This window comes from Sturnira hondurensis, unplaced genomic scaffold (assembly GCF_014824575.4).
Source record: "Sturnira hondurensis isolate 20B ecotype Veracruz unplaced genomic scaffold, ASM1482457v3 Scaffold0022136, whole genome shotgun sequence".
Classification (NCBI taxonomy): Eukaryota; Metazoa; Chordata; class Mammalia; order Chiroptera; family Phyllostomidae; genus Sturnira; species Sturnira hondurensis.
This window is the reverse complement of record NW_028094767.1, coordinates 4619930-4641009: the sequence shown is the minus strand read 5'-3', so window position 1 is coordinate 4641009 and position 21080 is coordinate 4619930. Positions and strand designations below refer to the sequence as shown.

Below are 21080 nucleotides of genomic sequence, written 5' to 3'. Positions count from 1 at the left end.
ATTTTAATTACATTTGTGCATGTTTTTAACTTAATTGTAAGCTTCCAGTAGTTAGAAACTTTATTATATGTGTATGTATAGTCCTTGTGATGTCTACCACAGCACTAGCAACACAGTACATGTTTAGTTTTTTAAATTAAGCTAATGGCAAGCTAAGAACAATGTTTGGTTTGCCATAATTCTGTGAGATTATGCTTCTTTTAGCAATGAATGGGGAGAAGGAAGAAAACAAAAAAAAACAAGCATTTCCTTCCAACTGAAAAATATTTTTATATTGTTTCTTTTTAATTTTCTTGATCTCTGTCCTTTTCTCCACATGTTTCTATGTACTTTTGAAATTCCAAAAATATAGCAGTCATAGGGAATATAACTTAAGTAGTATATGGAAGTTTCAAGGTAATACATGAAGATACTAGAAAGGTGGTACTTTCAAACCAACCAAACTGAAATTGATTGCCTTGGAAAATAGTAGTTTACTATTATTGGAATGGCTGTGCAGAGGCTGGACAACCACGTGGAAATGTGTAGCTGGGATTCAAGCACTGAATGGGCAGATGGGACTCTGAAGTCTCTTTCATTCTTGAGATTTTTGGATTGCATGCTCAGTCCTCTTTGGTTACCATAGCAGTTCAAAAACATTTTCATTATTTGCATTTGAGTAGAAATAATATATTACAGTTAGAGATGTGATTCAACTTTTTCCAAAAGTGAAATTCCACCTCAGAGGATTAAAAATTACCTGTACTCTTGAATAATTCAAAAGAATGTGAGAAGATTTTCAGGTTAAGTTTGAAGGATAGGTTTGAAAAAATTTTTTGAACAAACATCTTTGCTTTTTATAGTTTCTTTCATAAGGGGGAAAAATCACTAGTTAAATGGATTAGTTTTCTGGTGTAACCTTTTTATTCCTAGAAACACCTACTATAAGGTTACTTGGTAGCCTTTCGTTTATCAAATAGATATGTCATAGTATTGACTTGCTTGTCTTAAACACTTGTTTTTTCTTAGAAAGAGTTTTTTCCTCAAGGAAGCTAAAATCATGGGTTTTTACTATTCTTCATCAATAGGCTTTGCTGTATCCTGTGGCATCAGCTTGAATTCCTAAGAGGTCAAATGCAGGGACAATAGGTAAAAAGAAATTGAATGATACTTTAAATATTGGTATGTAGCTAAAAAAATAACCAAGTTACAGGTGTTACAGGTGTTTACATTGACAGTTATGTTGTGCCTATACTCAGTGCTCAAATTGAGCACACACGTAAAGGTGTATGAGAGGGAGATGATGAAAGGGGCTGACATACACCGAAGTCGTTTTCTCCTCTTTGACTTTCTGACACTATATTTTAGGTGATGTTATGATAAATTTTATTCTTTAAAAGCACATATTAATATTGTGAAATAAAATGGCCAGCAGTTCAATAGAAGTACAGCATTCCTGTGAGGCATCTCTGCCATCTTTTAAAAAATAGAAACCTGGAAGCTAGAATATTCACAGGCATTTGAAACTTAATTTTTTCTATCCTCACCCAAGGACATTTTTTGCTTTTTAGAGGGGGGGGGGAGGGAGAGAGAGAAACATCAATGTGAGAGAGAAGCGTCCATCAGTCACCTTCTATATGTGCTCATACCAGGGATCCTCTGGACCTGGACCTGGGATTGTATGTGTCCTTGCCAGGGATGGACCTGCAAACCAGGCATGTGCCCCAACTGTGAACTGAACTTGTAGCCCTTCAGTTACAGGATAATGCTCCTACTAACTGAGCCACACAGGGCGAAACTTAAATTTTACATGAATCATTCAGTGTGGTGCAGGTTTGTTTTATTTAGAACAGGATCCAATAATGCATTGCATTGATGAAGGTGACATAAGTTATGTTTTCCATGGACATTCACTAGAGGAGAAAGATGCAATATGTAAATTATATTACTAAAATTAATTTTACCTGTTTTATTTTTTAATGAGGCTACTAGAAAATTTAAACTCAGTTTAACTGGCTCAGCTTATCTTTTTGTTGCACAGCAGTGGTATAGTTACAGTTATTATGCATGCACTCATAGCCACTGAGCCTTCTTTTGCTTAATGTGTACATGGTATATCTTCTTTCGTGCTTTTGTGTTTAATTTATCTATATATTTAAATATAAAGACACTTCTCTTAGACAAGAAATGCCTGCTTGTGGTATGCTCTTTCAATATGTAGTTTCAATCTTTTTCTTTTATGACATGACTTTTTAAAAATTCTTTTAGTATTCTTTCTTGAGTTTTCTTTCATGATTTTCTTACTTGTATGTTGGATCTTCATTGCCTAACTCCTTTGTTTGTCGCTTTCTCTTGGATCCCATTGATTATTTCTTTTTTAAATTTAAATTCAAGTATTTTTTCTTTTGTGTCTTCAGTTTTCTTTTGTTTATTCGTTCTCATGTTCTAATTTCATATTCATTTCAGAAATACTTTTTAATTCTTTCTGGAGTTTTTAATTCTCATTGTTTCTAATTCCTGACTTAGTGTTTTTCATAACTTCATGTCTTTTAACTCAATTTACATATTCTTTTATATCTTGTGTATATCTTTTAGCTCACTCTGAATAGGTAGGTTACACTTTTGGTCTATTTTCTGGGCCTATTCGTTCTAGTGTGGTTTCATTGTAGAAATGTTATTCTGCTTCTTACTCTCTTCTAATAAGTTTGCATGAGATTTGACCTTGATTCTTCTCTGTTGATTATTTTTATGTGACAGTTCTCTATTACTTTTAAAAGGAATTAGAGTTCAAGGTAGCTTTTTTAACTTTACTGACACCTCTCTTCAGTTGTTTTCATGTAAGATTTAAAAATAAAATCACCTGTTTCGAGATTTTCTTGCCCCATTTTATTCTCCCACTTTTATCTGATCTTCTTTTTCTTTATCTCCATTTTTCCTGACCTCAGCTTTTAATCATTTCCTAGTGGTTTTTCCTTGTGAGCGCTCATAGGTACTACTAGATTGTTTCATTGTAGACTAAGATATTACTTGCTATTGGACTGGATAAAAAATTGTTTCTGTTTCACGCAGTTTTCTTCACATTTGTTCACTGTAATTTCCAGTTTTATATTTCTTCACTCTTTTAGCATTCTGTTCTCAGAGCTACCTGATTCCCATGAGGCATCATAGGAAGTCTAGTGGTCCTTAGGGTCTTGCCCCTACGTGATGGCATTTTGGAGTTTGGGGATGCTCAGTTGCTAAGTATTGTTGTAAATATTGTCCGGGGGAGGTTGGTTTTTCTATGTAGTTACTCTTTTTTTTTCCTCATGAGGAGCTTCCAGAAGTCCCCCAAATTGTCACCACTATTACAGAATTCCCAAGACAAGCAATATTTAATAAAGTGAAGTTGCAGTTTAAAAAAGCTAAATTGGAGAACTCCATGATTTAACCATGTTTGACCTGTATATGTCTGAATATTGTTTAGTTCTCAAGATTTTAACCCTTAAATAAATTTCCATAGTGCCTTATAGAACCAGGCACATAATAAGCTTTCAGTACACAATTGTTAGTACACATTTATTCAAGAAAACACAAGGTCAAGCAGCTTTTTCTTATTTTGTGGGAAGAGTGCTTATTATAATTCCATCAAACTGATGAACTTTCTCAAATCATGGCCTCATGTATATACTTAATTTTTAAAGTTGATTGATCTTCAATTTATGCCAACTCCTTGCCAGGATTATTGTGTCCTCAAAGAAGAGCAGAGCAAGCAGGCAGTTTACAGTTTTGGGTTATATATTATCTATACTTGCACAGTAAGGTGAAGAAAGAAATGTCATACTGTGTATAAAAAAATGAAAGTTTAGTAAGAAGTTTGCCTCTTTAAGCAATTCTTTTTGACCAAATAAAAGTCACATTTATTTTGAATTTTAATGTGTAAGATTGTGCCCTATATGAAGATAAAGGCTTTCATATTGTGCCCTATATGAAGATAAAGGCCTATAAAGGCTTACATAAAGGCTTATATATAGTGCTTTATTTAGTAGGAGATTTGTATGTGGCAGTGAATGAATACCAGTATAAATGGATTACATGGAAACAATTATTATTAATTTCATATTTTATGAGTATATTAATTTCATAATATTAATAATATTCTAAAGGTGTAATCCCTTCCTTGCTTTGGTATGAATATCATAATGATAAAGGACAACAGGCATAGTCAAAACACTAGCCTGGGCTTCTAGACCTGGGTTCTGGTTTTGGCTTTGTTAACTAAATGGGGTATGATCTTCAGCAAGCTACTACTTAGTGACTCATTGTTATTATTTTTTAAAACAGCAGCATCTAGTGATATGGTAAATTTAAACATTTTTAAAATATCTTAATACTCCACTTTTATAGAGTCTTTTATTTGTTGAGGCATTTCTAAAAGCACACTGTGGGTATCTTTTAGGCAGAAGGATGGAGAAGCATGTTGGGTTAGAGTAAGGTGTGGTGTTCCATCACCAGAGCATTGGTTGCAGTTATGTGTGTCATGGGAGGCAAAAGTAAAATTGTTGCAGCCAGCAGCTGGCTTGGTCTTAATCCTCAGTGATAGGAGGTAGGAACAGGGACGAAGCAGGGAGCTCTTAAAATGTCTTATGAGGTGAAGAGTGACATTTAATGTTACGTTTCTTTAAGATCATGAATCTGATGGGCTTGTTCCTTCAGTGACTCAGTGGGTGACTAGCTCTTGAACTACAGCACTGGCATTGGGGTAGATTATTGAGGGGAGCCTACAAGAAATACTGAAGAGTTAGAGTCACGAAGACTCTGACTGAGGGAAGAGTTCAGTACAACTACTGAGCTTGACCTTCAGCACCTAGGATGAAAGCAGTGGTTTACTCCTAGATTTCTAGTGGTAAGAATTTCATAATAAGTAGGGATGACAAAAGACTGTGATGTGAAACTTTTTCAACTTTGTCTTTAATATTATCGCTTAAGAAAAAATGCATTCTTTGAATTTTGCACCAACTAGCAAATGCTGTAGTAGATAATCAAGATCTGATTATCAAATATCTAGATATTTGATACTGTGAAAAATATGAAAATTAGTAGCTCTTACTTCCACATCATTATTTAAAATTTTTAATTTTTAAATGTGTAGTTTACTTAACTTTTGTTCTCAAAAAGAAGAATTAAAATAGAGAACAACTTCCCTAAAACACAAGTTTATGAAAACTGAAGGAATGGACTCTGTATTAAATATTCCCAAAGAGCTCCTGAGACCAAAAATGGTGGCCCTTCTTTTCCAGCAGCTGGAATCCAAAAGATCTTGAAACCAGTCCTGAAAAGCTTGCTCCTATGCAAGAAATCCTGGTGGCTTTTGAGAGGACGATAGAGAACTATTCTGGAAAATTTCAAGTGGTAGTAGAGGTGAGTCACTGATGTGAAGAATTTATTCAGGGACTACAAATATTAATTTTCTCTTTTAAATTGAGTTTTTATCTTTTAAATACATGTTCAGCTAAGGCAGTTTGAAAATCTTAGTCTTTGTTTTCTAAAATTTTTTATGAATTGAAAGAAATAGAGCAAGTAGTATTCCTTCTTCCACACAAAAACAAACATGCTGAAATTTTAAGAAGCAAAAACAACACTGAATTTCAGTGATATAATCTTCAGCAACATTAGTGTTTCTTTAAGATGATGATACTGGGGGAAAACGTAAATAAATACTGTATTTATACTTTGTATTTTTGCTGTAAGATATACTTGGGTGAGATTTATAAAACACTTGGGTAAATGTACGTTTATGTTCGTGGCTTATTTACAAAACAGTTGGGTGTTTTGTCTAATTTGATTTGATTGATAACCTTTTTGATCATCAGAAGACGCTCTTCTAGGAAACAGGTAGAAAACACAAGGCCCGCAGGGGGAATTCTGCCCTGCGCCTTATTTTATCCGGCTCAGCACCTTGTTTCTACCCGGTAGCAGTGCTGAACTCTCGCTTAAGTGTTAAGGAGTAGTTACATTTATACAGTCCTAAAATTACATTCGGCCCTATGAAGGCAACCGCAAGGCCATGTGACCTCTGGTGAAAATAAGTTTGACACCCCTGATACAGGAGGAGTAGAGGATACCAGTGAGGAGGGCCTCCCTGCTCTGGACATTCTGGCTAAGTTCCCTCTGGATAGAAACAGTGCAGGATTGACATAACTTTTCTGTAATAATTATATTGTTTTGGGGAGTGGGAAATATATGGTACAAATGTCCAAGGGTACAAAAGGTATGAAGTGAGTAGTCTCCTTCCCATTTCTGTACCTCTGTCATCCAGTTTTCCTTAGTAGGAATAACCATAGTTGTTTTCATATTCTTACATGCTACTCTTTAGACCTGGATGTAAGATTCTTTTCCCCCATCTGTACCTCAGAAAATTGGGTAGAAGTTTATTAATTTACATAATTTTACCTTTCTTCCTCCAGATTTAACATAGACATGTAGCATCCTTTCATCATACACTAATATGTAAGACCTGTTAATTATTTTAATGCTTTGTAATTTTGCCTTTGTGACTTAAAATCTAATTGCTAAATTGTAACATAATCATTTGCAGCAATGTAATTGGTAATCTCAGTTTTTTATGTTGTAGCTGCTATTTTTCCATTAATTTTCATTTTTTAAAAAGCAACAGTCACCGTAGAAGGGCAAATCAGTACCTGCATAAAATTTACGAAAACTGCAGATAGCTTCTGAAATAATATATTGGTGTGCATTTTAGTTTAACAGTAAGTGGTTGTTAACCAGGTACATATTAGTATCTGAAAAAGTGCAGGAAGCATTGTGGGAACAGATAGGAAGTAGATACTGAGATAAAGGGGAGGATGTGCAAAGGTGGAGGAGAACGTGGGGGCTGTCCAAGGAACAGTTCTTAAAAATAGCCACTCACTGGATGAAATTGTATTTGCAGTTGGGCTAGGACAAATCCATAACCTGAAGTAGTTGTATCACTTAGTTGGATTTGTCAAAGAGTTCTGCTTTCCAAGATTTTGGAAGATTAAAGAAAAAAGTGATTTTTTTTTTTATTCTCAAATGATGTTTTATTAATCATTGATTAGGAATATCAGGTGGCCTGTCATTTATTATTTCCTGATAGTGACAATTATCTAAATTAGGGCACATTTTCTATCAGTCTGTTTCTGTTACCTTTTATCTTCACATTCATTTGAGGGCTTTTTTTCCCAGTAAACCTGTTTATGTATGTGGCTTATTTACCATTTTTGTCCCCACTGGAGATGCCTCATTAACATAGAAGTGATTTTTAAAAAAAAAACATATATAGTACTGTTACATAAAAATAAAATTTCCTGTTACATTTGTGTGCCTATTGATTGATTCCACCTATTTTTGTCCATTCCCATTTTTTGTTATATTGATTTTTGTTCAGTTATATTTTGTATGTTTTGTCTATTAAATTACACAATTCCAATAAATACATGCCAATTAAAACTTTAAATTGACAATCCCAATTTCCTTCAATCTCTGTAAAACATTGAAAACTTAGAACTCCTTTAGAATATAGGTTTTATTCTTTTTATAGCAAAAACTGTGATTGGGTATGTTTGGAGTTTCTACTTAGAAAGTTTCAGAAGTGAAAATACTTCATCCACATTAGATTGTGATGATAATATGTCAGCCATAGGTGCTTTTCAGCAATTCAGTTTAAACAGTATTTTTTCAAGTTGAATTTCAAGTGATGTATGAGGCTCTGGGCAAGTGTTGTTTTATGTATTGGATTGTGTGGAGAAATCAAAAGCACATAGATTGTAGATTGACAAGGGCAAAATACTTCTGAGTAGTAGGTTTTTGGATTCTTAAGTGTGATTTGTTATACCATTTCCAGCTGAAGCCTGCCTTTTCAATTTTAATGGCAGTAATTTTGAAGTTGGTTGATCAAAAAAGTACAAATTCATCTTTATAGAAACATATAAAACAGGACAGATCAAATTTAATAGGAATAGTAAATAATACTAATTTTAAAATATACTCTACCTAAATGGATGTTCATTTAACAGAAGTATATGCCCTTTATCATTCCACCCCTCCCCAAACAGTCTGTACATCCCAGCTTTGGAAAACGGAATTGTAAATGCCACAGAATAAGCAACTAATATTCTCCCAACTGTCAGTGCATTTTTCTAAAGCATTTCAATGAGAGGCCCGAAAAGAGAAAGAATGTTTTAATAACAGGAATGATGCTTTAATAGCGGAGGCAACACTCTCAGTATTCTATATTATGTTAACATTTCTTGGATACTTCTTTTGACTAGTTGGCGCATGGTGGTAAGGATCGGAAGTGAGGGAACTTGATCCTGGTGTCAACCCTGTAATCAATTCATGGTATTACCCAGTAGAGAAATCACATAACCTCTTTCCACTTCAGTTTTCTCATCTGTAAAATGAAAACTGAGCCCCTGAAGCAAAGAGGCTGGTGTTTGCAAGCCCTGTAGGAAATAATTCTCAGTTTTATTAGATGTAATTTGAGATACCTAAACTACTGATGGCTGATGTTCGTTTTATGAAGAGTTAAATACTCATATAGGCTAATAGTCTTGGGCCTGTTACTTAACACCTTGCAGCTTCAGTTTTGTTCCCTGTCAAAGTAAGGTAGTAATGTCTAAATTATTTTTTTTAATTTAAAATGCCATATATGTGTATGTAATCTGTATCATATATATGCAGTTTATAATAAATTATTCATAGATTAAAAGTATTGATGCTAATGTTTATCATTATAGTTACTAGGCAGTGTTTGTTATTTTTCTGCTGATTACCAGACAATAGAATAAGTTTTCTGCCCTGGCTAGTGTGGCTCAATGGACTGAGTGCTGGCTTGCAAACCAAAGGATCACTGGTTTGATTCCTAGTCAGGGCACATGTCTGGGTTGCAGGCCAGGGTCTCCAGTAGCGGGTGCATGGGAGGCAACCGTACATTGATGTTTCTCTTCCTCTTTTTCTCCCTTCCCCTCTGTGTGAAAATAAATAAATAAAAAAGTCTTTTAAAAAGAAGAATAAATTTTCATCACTGTTCTGTAGAACCCTTACCTATAGTGTCTTGAAACTTTGTGAACAGCTAGTTTATACCATATTCCTATCACCTCCTTAGAATGCCTGTTCCTAATGTTTATTTCCCCCTATTTCTAAGCATCTGCAAATTGCTTAACCTTTTACTTCTACTGATCTTTTCATTGCTGACCTTTCTTCTACTGTACTTTATTCTACTTTTTAGAAATTATTTGAGCTTATCAATATCTTCCTTCTTACAAAATTATCTTTCTGCATTGCTGTTATCATTGAATCCTTGTTTCCCCTAGTCCCAACTAACGTATACCCATGTATCTGTACCCAGTTGGTGTTTGGTAGTGGTCTCTAGTAGAAATAGCTCATTACTTCACATTCAGATTTTTATACCTCCTCTTTTTGTTCTCCTAATTGTGATGGATTGCATCGCTAGCACAACATTAAATGATTAGGTATAATGTACATGTATACCTTGTTCCTAAAATTAATTATTAATTACCTTCATTAAATAAAGATAATATATAAAATGTGTATAGTCATATTAATTGAATATAAGACATTGCTGATTGTAAGATACACCTCAATTTTATGGACTATTTGAAAAATTATATCATTAGTTGTAAGATGTATTACTATTTGATAAGTGTTAAAATATGAAGAAAATATAACAGGATCAGTGAGATATGCAAGTATAGTAGATACTGTTTTTTAGTCTTATTAAATTTTTCATTAAAATGTCCACATATTGTTGGCTTGATAGAAACTTTTCAAATTTGTGTTACTTTCATAGTTTCTTTGAGCTCTAAGTTATTTTTTGCTTCATTGCAGATATGTGCAAACTAATACTTTTTTTTTCTTGGTCTCATTCTTTCCAAATGTTTAATTCCTTTATGACAGTGTAACTTGATACTCTACTTTCAAAATCTCACTATGGCAGAAAGGTGCAGCATCATTTGAATATTTGAGATGGAAAACATTTTTTCTTTTTTTAGGAAGGGTAAGCTATATTGAAAGTTTCTCACCTCTTCTCTCACCACACACAATTACATATTCGCTCTACTCGTATACCAAATTCATGCTAGTCATGATGTGGCAGAGTCCTCTGACCTTGTACTGTCAGTTCACCTTCTCTAAACTTCCTTATCTCATATATTAAAAATTATAATTGACATACAATATTTTATTAGCATATAACACACTTTTGAAGCTGGGGGTTTTGCCTTAGCTTCTGTTTTTTTTCTTTAAAGATAATTAACAACAATAACAACAACAATGAACGCTTTAATTCTTTGCTGGTTTACTATTACCGTGTATTTCCCAGACCCCTATTAATTCACTTTATCATTGTCTGTAGACGAGTGACTTAGAAATCTCATTTACTTTGAGAGAATACTTATGTTGAGATGGAGCAGACATCCGTAAGTGAGTGTATGTTAGTATTTTGAATACCTTAAAACTCTCAGTTGTGAGAAAAGTTTTTATTTGAAAGAAGATAATTTCTGTGTACCATTGAGGGCTGCAACTCAAGGTTGACATCCAGTATTCTGTTAAACCTGGATTGTCTTCTCAGAGATTTAGGGGTGTTTGTCCAGGAAATGAGAAAAATAAAAGGAATTAAAAAAACTAATTTTTCCATCAATTAAAACATTTTAAGGACCTCACGCTCTATATAAATGATATAATAATAGAATAATGTTTTGTTTGAAAGTGTTAATTTAATGTCTTGTGTAATGGACTATCCAGAAAATACTCTTTGGCTAGTCTTTCTTTACTCATGATAATACTGAAACCTAATTAAACTGGTTGAAATGATCATCAAATACTCATGGAGTTTATAGATTTTAGGGAGGCAGACTTATGAACTCCTGAATAGGTATGTGAAATGTGGCCATTGGGCACAATTTTTTTTTTTGAGGAGAGGATCCATAGCTTTCAGCATAATCTCAAAGAAGTTAATAACCCCAAAGAAATTAATCCTCTTTTACAGAGTGCTAGGTCAGCACTATTTTCTAATGTGCTCTCTATAGTGGTGTTGATTGTAAATCATGAAACCCTAGAGTATTTTGAAGCTCAAAACAAAGAAAATTTGATTCTGAGGTGTTACTGTGAGAAAACCAGCATTATTCAAGTGGTATATTTAAAACAGTAATAACACTGTCCATGAACTACCCTGGGAATTCACTTTTAGGAAGTAGTGAGTATAAATGAAGATGATATTTCTGTATGCACAGAAAAGACATTAGAAAGCTGCAGATCCATATATGTTGAAAAATATGAAGTATTAAAATATGCTTTTTTGAACTTGAGTCATTTCATAATTGTGTTTTAAATTATTTTTCTAAAGAGTATACAGTGTTTTCCCAAGAGGTATCCAGCCATGTAATATGAAAATAAAGACATTTCTTGAAGAAGATACAGGATACACGAAACATTGTACACAGGACAGTGATGCCTCAGTCCCCTTCAAAGTAGGCACCTTGGGACCTTACACAGTTCTCCCAGTCACCATCAACTGCCCCATCGTATTTTCCTGTATCTCACAGATGGTCTGAAATCTTTCCTTTCAAAGATGAGTTTAGTTTTTGGAAAAGCCAGAAGTTGCAGGGTGCCAAATGTAGGTTGTAGGGGGGCTGATCCACTTCAGTGATTTGATGTTTCACCAAAAAACTCTGCACGAGACGTGATGCTTGAGTGGGTGTGCTGTGGTGATGAAGCTGCCAATCATCAGTTGCCCATAGCTTCAGCTTAGTTCCATGGAGGAACGTTCAAGCTTAACAGAAAATTTGATGCAGATTCATTGCCCTACTACCTCAGCCATTTTGAATGTGATGGTCACACAGTGCACATGTTCACCTAACGGTATCTACTGCCCCCACTGAGTAGTACAGTGAGGTCGTCATCGTTCACACATGCACATTCCAGTCCACTGTCCTTGGCTTCCAGGTTACATCAGTGTTGTGCAAACTGTTCTCATTATATCAACAATGGCTGGACTTTTTCCAGATAGACCTCGTATATATTTGGAAATAATAAATGTTACCTGGTGTGTGTGTGTAGAAATTATGTTCATGTGAGTAATGAAAATACTTGATTTTTCTTTTATTATAGTGTATGCAGGATATGGGAAATACTAAAGCAAGACTACTTTATGAAGCCAATCTTCCAGAGAACTTTCGAAGACCACAGACAGACCAGTATCCTTTAATATTTCTGTATTGTGGGTTTGTAAAGAATTAATTCATTTCTACAGTTAATATTATAACTGTGTTTAGAGACATATGAACTTTATCACACTGTTGTTCACTAGAGATAGAACTTGATTTGCCCTGAGCTGTGCTTTGTATGTAGTAAATTTTTGTTAGGAATCTGGTAATACACCGTCTATGTATTGTTTTTAATGTAATGATTACTGAGTATAAACGTATGACTAATTCTTCTTGATCTTCAACTCTTGATTGGAGAGTTTATTGGAGATTTGATTTGTGAGCATCTTGACTATTTTAAAAAATCTTTTCCAAGGGGATTTTTTTGATCACCTTTATATAGTTATTATATTATGTGAAGCATTTTGGCATGTATGCATTGAAAAGGCAAATTACGTATTTAGTGGAAGTGCTGAATTAATTTATGCTAATTACTACTGACATTTTATCTTTACATAGGTTGCACAGTTATGTTACTTTACAGATCTGCTCTAATGAATGATTATAATATTTTCTCACAGGTATTTTAGTTAAGATGTTTTTCACATTTGTTAAAAATAAACATTTGATCCTATAGAATTTTTTAAACTCATATTGAAGTTTGAGAAAACACCTCATCAAAATTGCGCTACTCTGTAAATAAGATTACCTAATTCATTGTAGCTATTTGTGATTCCATCCAAAGGTAACATTTGCAGTTTTGATACTAAAATGTAGTTTCTTAAAGATCAATCATATATTACCCATTTGTATATTAAAACAACTTGTGTGGTCAAATGTGGAAAAAAGATGATCTTTTTTCTCACATGAGATGTAAACCATTATACAATATATATTTTCGCATTTATATAGAAACCTTTTCGGTTACAGTCACAAAGCTAGTATTTGTGTTTGGCCTGTTCTGTTTCTGCTATCTGCTTCCTTCCCACAGATTTGGCAGTCTGGTATGGAAGGCTGTTTTTATTGTAGCGTGATCCTAGGGTAAGAGTGGCAAGTGGCAAAAGAAATTGAGGAGAGGTGTTAAGGTTGTGAGGGAACATGACATGTTAGGGTTTTGATGTGACAAGATTTAAATTTTGTGGGGTGAGTGGCAGTAGAAGTTATTTTCCAAATTATGAAAGGTTTTTAAATACTAAATAGAGCAGTTTGGACCTCATTTTATTGGCCCAAAGAGTTGAAGGATTTGAAAAGCCTTGAAGGGTTTGAAAGCAGGAGAAAAATTGGAAACATTAACTTCTCCACAAGGAAGATTAGTTGAAGGAGATTTTGCAGTCAGAGAGAGCATATAAAATACTAGTATAGCCCTGAAGGTAGCACTAATGAAGATCTAAATTAAATGGTGGCATTGAGAATAGACAGCAGGAAATGGGGAAGATCAGGAAGAAATTTGGGAAAGCAGGAGTTATGGGATTAAGTTTAGATTGGCTTTGTTTTTTAGAAAACCACTGAGCCAACCCCAGATTTTCTAGTTTGGCAGAGGTTCTATGGAATTCAATGGAGAAAAGGAATTTAATACCAGATGAAGGTTTAAGAGTTAGAAATGAAATATAATGAGCCATCCTTCATTACTTTGGGCAGGTTGAGGTGTCTGTTGGACACAGAGAGATACCTATTTAATAGCTGGAGCATGTATCTGCACCCAGAAAAAAGGATGCTTATTTGATCTTTCAAAGTAAGTGTGACTACTTCTAAAAGCATTTGCAAGTTATGATCATATTTATATGAGATGTTGACCTCTTACTGTTCACAGAAAGATGATCTAATGGTCAGAAACTACTTAAAGAGGGATTTTTGTCTAAACAAATTTGAAATAGATAACCACTAATAATAAAAATATATAAGATAGTACCACTTAGACCGTGAGACTGGCCCCTAAATCTGATGTAATGCTTTAAAAAATTCTTTTTTAACCTTAGTTAATAGCCATAGCACTTTTATCCCTTTGTTTAATTATGAAACACTGTGACTTGGAGGTCATATTAGGGAGACTAGAAAGAAAACCTTTGCCTATATTTCGTGAACCATTCTAAAGCTCAGTGCTCTTTTAAAAGGCCTAACATTTCTAACTATATTTAAGTCAATAAAACTGAGAAAACTCACATAATATGGGACCTCATAGCATTCTTAACAATTTTTTTCACCTTTCAATAGCTTTGCAATACAAAAGTTATGCAAACGCTGCTGTGAAAGTGTAATTTCTCATGAGGGATGTGGTTAATTATAGGCTGCGTGTACTAGTGCATGACAAAGGATAAAGCTTTACATTATTAGGATATTTCATCTTATCTAAAACTTTAATTACTTCAGCTCCATGAGATCTTTTGTGCACCAAAACGCATCAGCAGTTCTCCTTTGAGTTTTTGAAAGTCTTATTGCTGTCAGTGCTGTGTCTCTGAAACTGGAACATTTTCTTTTTGGGAGTGGATATTAATTTAATTGTCTTTAAAGAAAGGAAAAATATTAAAATACAAATAAGCATTCGTTAAAGATAAAATACATAGAAACATAAAAATTTTTCTGGGCTTATAATAGTACCATTTGTTAGTTTTGAGGATGGGAACAGTTACAGGTTGTGTAGTGAGTGTTTTGTAACTATAGGCCTGGGGACGATTCTGAGGTATTTTGTTCTTGTCTGCTTACTAGATCCCAGATTAACCACTTAAACTTGAATTGTTGTTAATACATGCCTTACCCTGATTCCCTGAAAATATTACTATTGTATTTCTATTTTTTGTTTGTATTCTTTCTTTTTTTGGTTGTTTACATCAGTATAACTAAATTGAATGACACCTGGAGACTGGAAAATGAAGATAAGTATTTCCTAATCTCCAAATTCATTGGTTTATTTGTTGTTGCTTCTCGTTTGCTCATCTATTTAAACTTGGCACATGCAAGCTGTCTTAGCACTTAACACGGTAATTGTCCATTTCCACCCCCTACCATGGGCACTATGTTTTAAAATATTTTAAAATATTGTCAAAATATTTAATAATAATAGCTAAAAATTAAATAGCACTGACTGTATACCCTGCACTTTTCTTATTTCCTCATATACGCTAGATTATTTATATGCACCAGCTTATTTAATTCTTACAGTAATCCTGTGGGATGAATTTTGGTGCTATGTTCATTTTAAATGTGAGGAAGCTGAGATCAAATGTATGTAAAAATAAAAGCTAAATTCCCTTATTGTTTCCTCTTTTTTAGGTACTGTGCTAAGTGCTTTATATGTATTATTCCCCACACTTAATAACTGTGAGATGAGTATGATTTTTTTTTTTACATATCTAGGTATGGGTTTAGTAGATTAGCTAAAACTTCAAGGTCACAGTAACTGCCAGTTAAATAGCAAGTGCCTACTGGTACCAGAAAGAATATACATTGGAGACCACCTTCATTTAGAATTAGTTTACCTTAAAAGTCTATCAGATTGTTTATACAGTAGTCCTCTCTTATCCATGGTTTCACATTCTGCAGTTTTAAGTTACTTAAAGTTACCCATGGTCCAAAATATTAAATGGAAAATTTCACACACTTTGTGAGACAGAGAAAGAGGGGAGGGGGGGCAGAGGCCACATTCACATACCTTTTATCACAGTTTATTGTTTTCATTGTTCTATTGATTATTGTTGTTAATCACTGTGCCTATCTTACAGTTAAACTTTACCCTAAGTACGTACATATGTAAGTATTGAAAAAATGTAGTGTGTCTAGAGTTCAGTGCAATCTGCAGTTTCAGGCATCCACTTGGGGTCTCAGAACACATCCCCCTTGGATAAGGGGGGAACTGCTGTAATGACAGTTTGTAGAAACAGGGATTCTCTCTAAATCCAGGTCAGCAGTTCTTTGACCTCTAGTGTTGGAATAGAATTCAGGAACCAGTAACTACAGGCCCATGAGCCAGCTCCTGATTTTGTAATTAAATTTATTATATTATAGCCATGCTCATGGATTTATGAATTTTCGGTGGCTGCTTTGGAGCTGCAAAGGCAGAGTTGACTAGTTGCAACATAGACTAATTATCCTGCAAAGCTTAAAATGTTTACTCTCTGGCCCTTTGAGAAAAAGTTTGCTGAGCCTTGGAGTAAAATATTGTTTTTTTAGGTGACTTAACAAAGAAGAATTGGTGTGCATTTGGGACCTTGTACAAAAACATATAAACATATTGTTGCTATAAGGGACATATAGGAACTGAGAGCAATCAAGGACATGGCGTGTTCTCTAAATCACAGCCTTTTCTCAGGTGACTGTCATGGAATTTAAAAAATTCACTTGGTGGTGTACTTTGCTGTTTAAAAAGTAATGCTTGATGTTAATAATTAGAAAGATCTTAGTAAGTTCTCCTGCCCTAATGCTTTATTTTTATTTTAGTTTGTTTTCAAGTCCTTAAGAAACATCAGTTTGTCTGATACAGTTTTTTAAATATTGCTTACATCTTTGATAATTTCTAAGAGTTTCCTATAAGCAGAAATTACACTTAAATGTTAAATTATTTATATAAAATTCAGTAAGTATATATTAAGATTTTACTGATACCTGTTATTTCTGAAATTTACAACATACAATTTTATGAGATGTTAGTATTGTTTTGACTCCCAGGGATTGTATACACTTAAAGTGTTTGCCTTTTTCAGATTCAAAATTTATAAAACCATCATAGTTTTCAGGATTTTAGTTTTACTCTTGGTGATTAAATTATTTTATATACTGTGTTTTTAACCTTAGTAATAATAATTACTATTATTATTTTGATCATAAACAGTAATATTTTCTCTGCTATAATCATTTCATAAAAGCAATGAAATCTTTTGAAGCTTTAATGTGTAGTACACATTAAACAATATTCCAAATAGACTGTTTAAGAAGGAAAAATATTAGTGTGATTTCTCCCCCCAGATATTTAAACATAAAAATTATGCTCTTAAGAATTTGGATTTTCAAAAATTTTCTGTAGTTAACAAAAGCTATATAGACATTATGTTATATACATAAAATTAGTTTTTAAAATATGGGTTTTTAAAAGTTTATTTCATATCATCTGGAGTGAAAATGGTATCAGTCTAAGTAAATTCTTTTTTCTCTTCTCATTTGTGGATGTAAATAGTTGTCTCAACAATGAAAATTATTCAGTTCATCCACATTCCTACACCTCATTCAAAGGACTAGCTTTTTTGATTATTTCATTATTTTCTGTTAGAAAAATAGAAAAATGTGAACTTAGATTTATAGTGATGAGCAAACTAAACATTTAGCTTATTTACATGTACAATAATTTATGTAAAAATAACATTGCATTTTATGAAAATCTTGGCATACTTCTTAATTTTTTGCTATTGAATTGGCTGCCAAAATGCTCACATATATAAACAAGGAACCTTTTAGCAGCTCTGGGGCCTTTCACTTGAAAGAGTCTCCAAGGCTATCTGGAATATTAAGTTGCCTCCAACTTTGATGCGCTTCTCTAGATTTTAAAGCACATATTATCAATACCAGAAAATAACTACCTGATTCACAAATGAACCTGTGATGACCAACAACATTCTGAAAATGCAGATATCAGACACTCCTAATTTTTTGTTGTTGTTGTTCAGGTACAGTTATCTACATTAAGAAACCCCCCACCGTTCGCTGCCCACCCAAGCCATCTCCACTCCCTGTCCTGATTCCACCTCTTCTTGGTTTTGTCCAGGTGTCTTTTATAGTTGTTCTGAAATTCCTTCCCTTGTTATCTTCTCCCACCTCCCCTCTGGTTACTTTCAGATTGTTCTTAATTTCATTGTCTCTGGTTATATTTTGCTTACGTGTTTGTTTTGTTAAATTTTGAATCACAACTTTTCTTTGTACTATAGAATCCCAAAGAGCTTTTTAAACTTTCTGTGCCCAGTTTTAGTTGTAAGTGGCACCTACCTTGTAGGTTGTTAAGAGGAGAAAAAAAGGATAAAGTACCTCTAACATAGTCAGGGTTGTAGAAAACTATCTTTAAAAGGCAGCTTTTAGTCATTCAACTTACGTAATAAATTGAACATTTAGATTTTCTGTCTTGCCATTATGAAAGGCCTTTGAGGGCTTTCACAGGCCCCAGCTTTATGATATCCACTGTGTGGTGGTCTGTCAACTCTTTTCATTACCTGTTACTTCAACTGTCGATTTAAAAGGCTTTTTATTAACTACTGATGTGGACTTAATGACTGAGAATGTATTGTTTTATTGCTTTGAGAAACTTTTGAGCAGAAGAATGTTTAAATCTGGGGATCCACAGGGACTGTATTTCAGTGTTACTCATTTCCTTCATAATTGGATGCATTTTATTTTGTGCATTAAAGATCAGTATCCCAGGAAGGAGCTCCTGAATATCATAAAGCAGTGATTGAATGGCAAGAGAAGTTGTGTATGTCAGATAACCCCAAACACTCAAGTCCCGTTAGAAGTGGCTGACTTAAGAGAAAAGACTTCTGTTAAAAAAAAAAAAACAACTAAAGACAACTTCAAAAAAATTAAATAGTACTAACCTTGATTTTAGCTTCTTTATTTCTCTAGATTTGCAAGGAAAAAAATTGGCCATCACTTAGACAGGGGTAGCCATGTATGTTTTGGAAGAACTTAAGACAATTGTTTAATTTTCCCAAGTTGCTGACTCTTCATCTGTGATGTGGAAATAATATGCACGTTACTAGGTTGTGGAAGGATTAAAGGAAAGAAACTGTGGACAACATGTATACACAGTGTCTGGTGCACTATTGGTACTATACAGGTTTTAGTTTCTTATACTGAAAATCCAAAATGAACCTTAATTGAATTTAGAGTTTGGTAGAGGTGCGGTAGAGAGCTGAGGAGTGTTGGTTGTGGAATTGAGAAATGTGCTCACTCCCCCCACCCCCCGCCAGAATTCGGTAGGTTGGTTTTATTAAATGGGGAAACTTTCCTGAAAGAGACATACTTTTTTTGGTTGAATGAAAAGTAGGTTTTAGAATTCAGTTGTAGAAACAGTGTTAGAGGAAAATATAGACTGGGGAGTGGGAAGAGTGAATTCAGAGTTTAGACTTGGTAGAGGGGAATGACCAAAGGGGAGTGTACGCATCACTGAGCTCATGCTTTTCCTTAAGTTGTGTGTTTTCAGAGCAGTGGAATTTTTCATCAGAGATAAATATGAAAAGAAGAAATACTATGATAAAAATGCTATAGCTGTTACAAATGTAAGTAAAATCTTTATATCTGTCACCAATTTAATAGATCTTGAACTTTTAACATAGTTAATTTATTAATTGTAAAATATTATACACTTTATAAAACTTGAATATTGAAATTTTTGTCACGTATATTAATAAGCTCCCTTGAAGCAGAGCTTTTTATTTTATTTTTTTAAGATTTTCTTTCTTTATTTTTAGAGAGAGCGTAAGGGAGGGAAAGAAACATCAGCATGTGAGAGAAACATGGATAGGTTGCCTATTGCACTCCCCCAAGAGAGGGCCTGGCCTGCAACCCAGGCATGCGCTCTGGTGGGGAGTACAGCCAGCCGACTTTGGCTTGGGGATGAAGGTAAACCCACTGAGCCACACCAGCCAAGGCCTGAAGCAGCATTCTTGATTTAGAAAGAAGCATATTCTGAGTCTAATAACTGCCTAAATGGCATTTAGTTAAATTAATTTTATGATATTTGTAAAAGATAAAGCCACTAATGGGAAAAGGGAGAAGAGAAAATTATTTTACTCCATTCTGGGAATTTGTGAAAAATAAAGAAGGCAAATTTATCCTCCCCTCAGGGAGGGCTTTGATGGATCTACTAATTGCTTATTATTAAGCCTTTTGAAACCTTACTGTAGTGATCAAATGTTATATCACTGTTTTTAAAATTTTTTTCTCATTATATTTTCCTATATCGGTTAATTACAACCTAAGGTTAATTGTTTTTATTGGTAAAGTCATTATTTTGACCATTGATTTCTTGATTCATAAGGAAGTTATGTATAAGTTAGTTAATATTGTGGTTAAGCAATTTATAAACAATAATTTCATCTCATTTTATATACAAGCTGGGTTTCTTTTTCAGTTTATATGAAGAAGCAAATATACTAAAAAATTTGATCGATACTAACAAAAAGTAAGGATATTTTAGTATATTGTCTTTGACCATGAAAGAAAACCTTGTTAAAAGATTCAACATAGTATTATGCATAATTTGGAGTGAAGATACCCTGTGTGTGTGGCGTTTGTGCTGCATTTACAATGAATAATGAATGTAAGAGAAAATCTTTTGAAAGATTGATAAAAATGGACTGTTGAGAATGATATTTAGAATATCCATAAAACTAAGTTTACTTACTACATTATGGGGGGAAAAGGACTAACTTTAAAACATTTGCAATGTATTTTTATATGAAACTTTTAAGAAGCTTTTTTAGGATATTTTACAAAATATACTGCTTTCCATTAAACATCCTTTTTAATATCCTACAATTTTTGAACTTTTTAAGTTGAGTTTATTGGGGTGACATTGGTTAATAAAATAATATAGGGTTCGGGTGTGCAGTTCTTTAATACATCATCTGTGTATTTTGTTGTGTTTACCACCCCAAGTCAGGTTTCCTTCTATCACATTTATGTCCCCTAAACCCTCTTCAATGTCTCCATACCCCCTAAACTTTTTTATTATATCTGTATTTATAGTTTTTTTCTTCATGGCAACAATTTAGAAATTATTTTTATGAGTAATATATATGAAAACAATTTTATCTTTCAGTAATAGTTTTTGTTAAGAAATTATTTTTCCCTCTCAGGTTTGATAATAGTAATTAGTATATGTAGTTAAGGAAGTTCTTCACTCACAGAAGATGTGTGCTGGAATAAAATGTTTAGAGATCA

General features: G+C 33.6%; 1 protein-coding gene across 2 annotated transcripts in view; it reads left to right on the top strand.

Moving 5' to 3' along the window:
* Positions 1-21080, top strand: part of SMAP1 (small ArfGAP 1) — a 147658-nt gene that overhangs the window by 49045 nt on the left and 77533 nt on the right. For both annotated transcript variants that reach the window (XM_037034362.1, XM_037034363.1), the window contains exons 3-4: positions 12127-12212; positions 19339-19414. In XM_037034362.1, coding sequence (XP_036890257.1) covers positions 12127-12212; positions 19339-19414 — 162 coding nt within the window. The remainder of the gene's footprint in view (positions 1-12126; positions 12213-19338; positions 19415-21080) is intronic.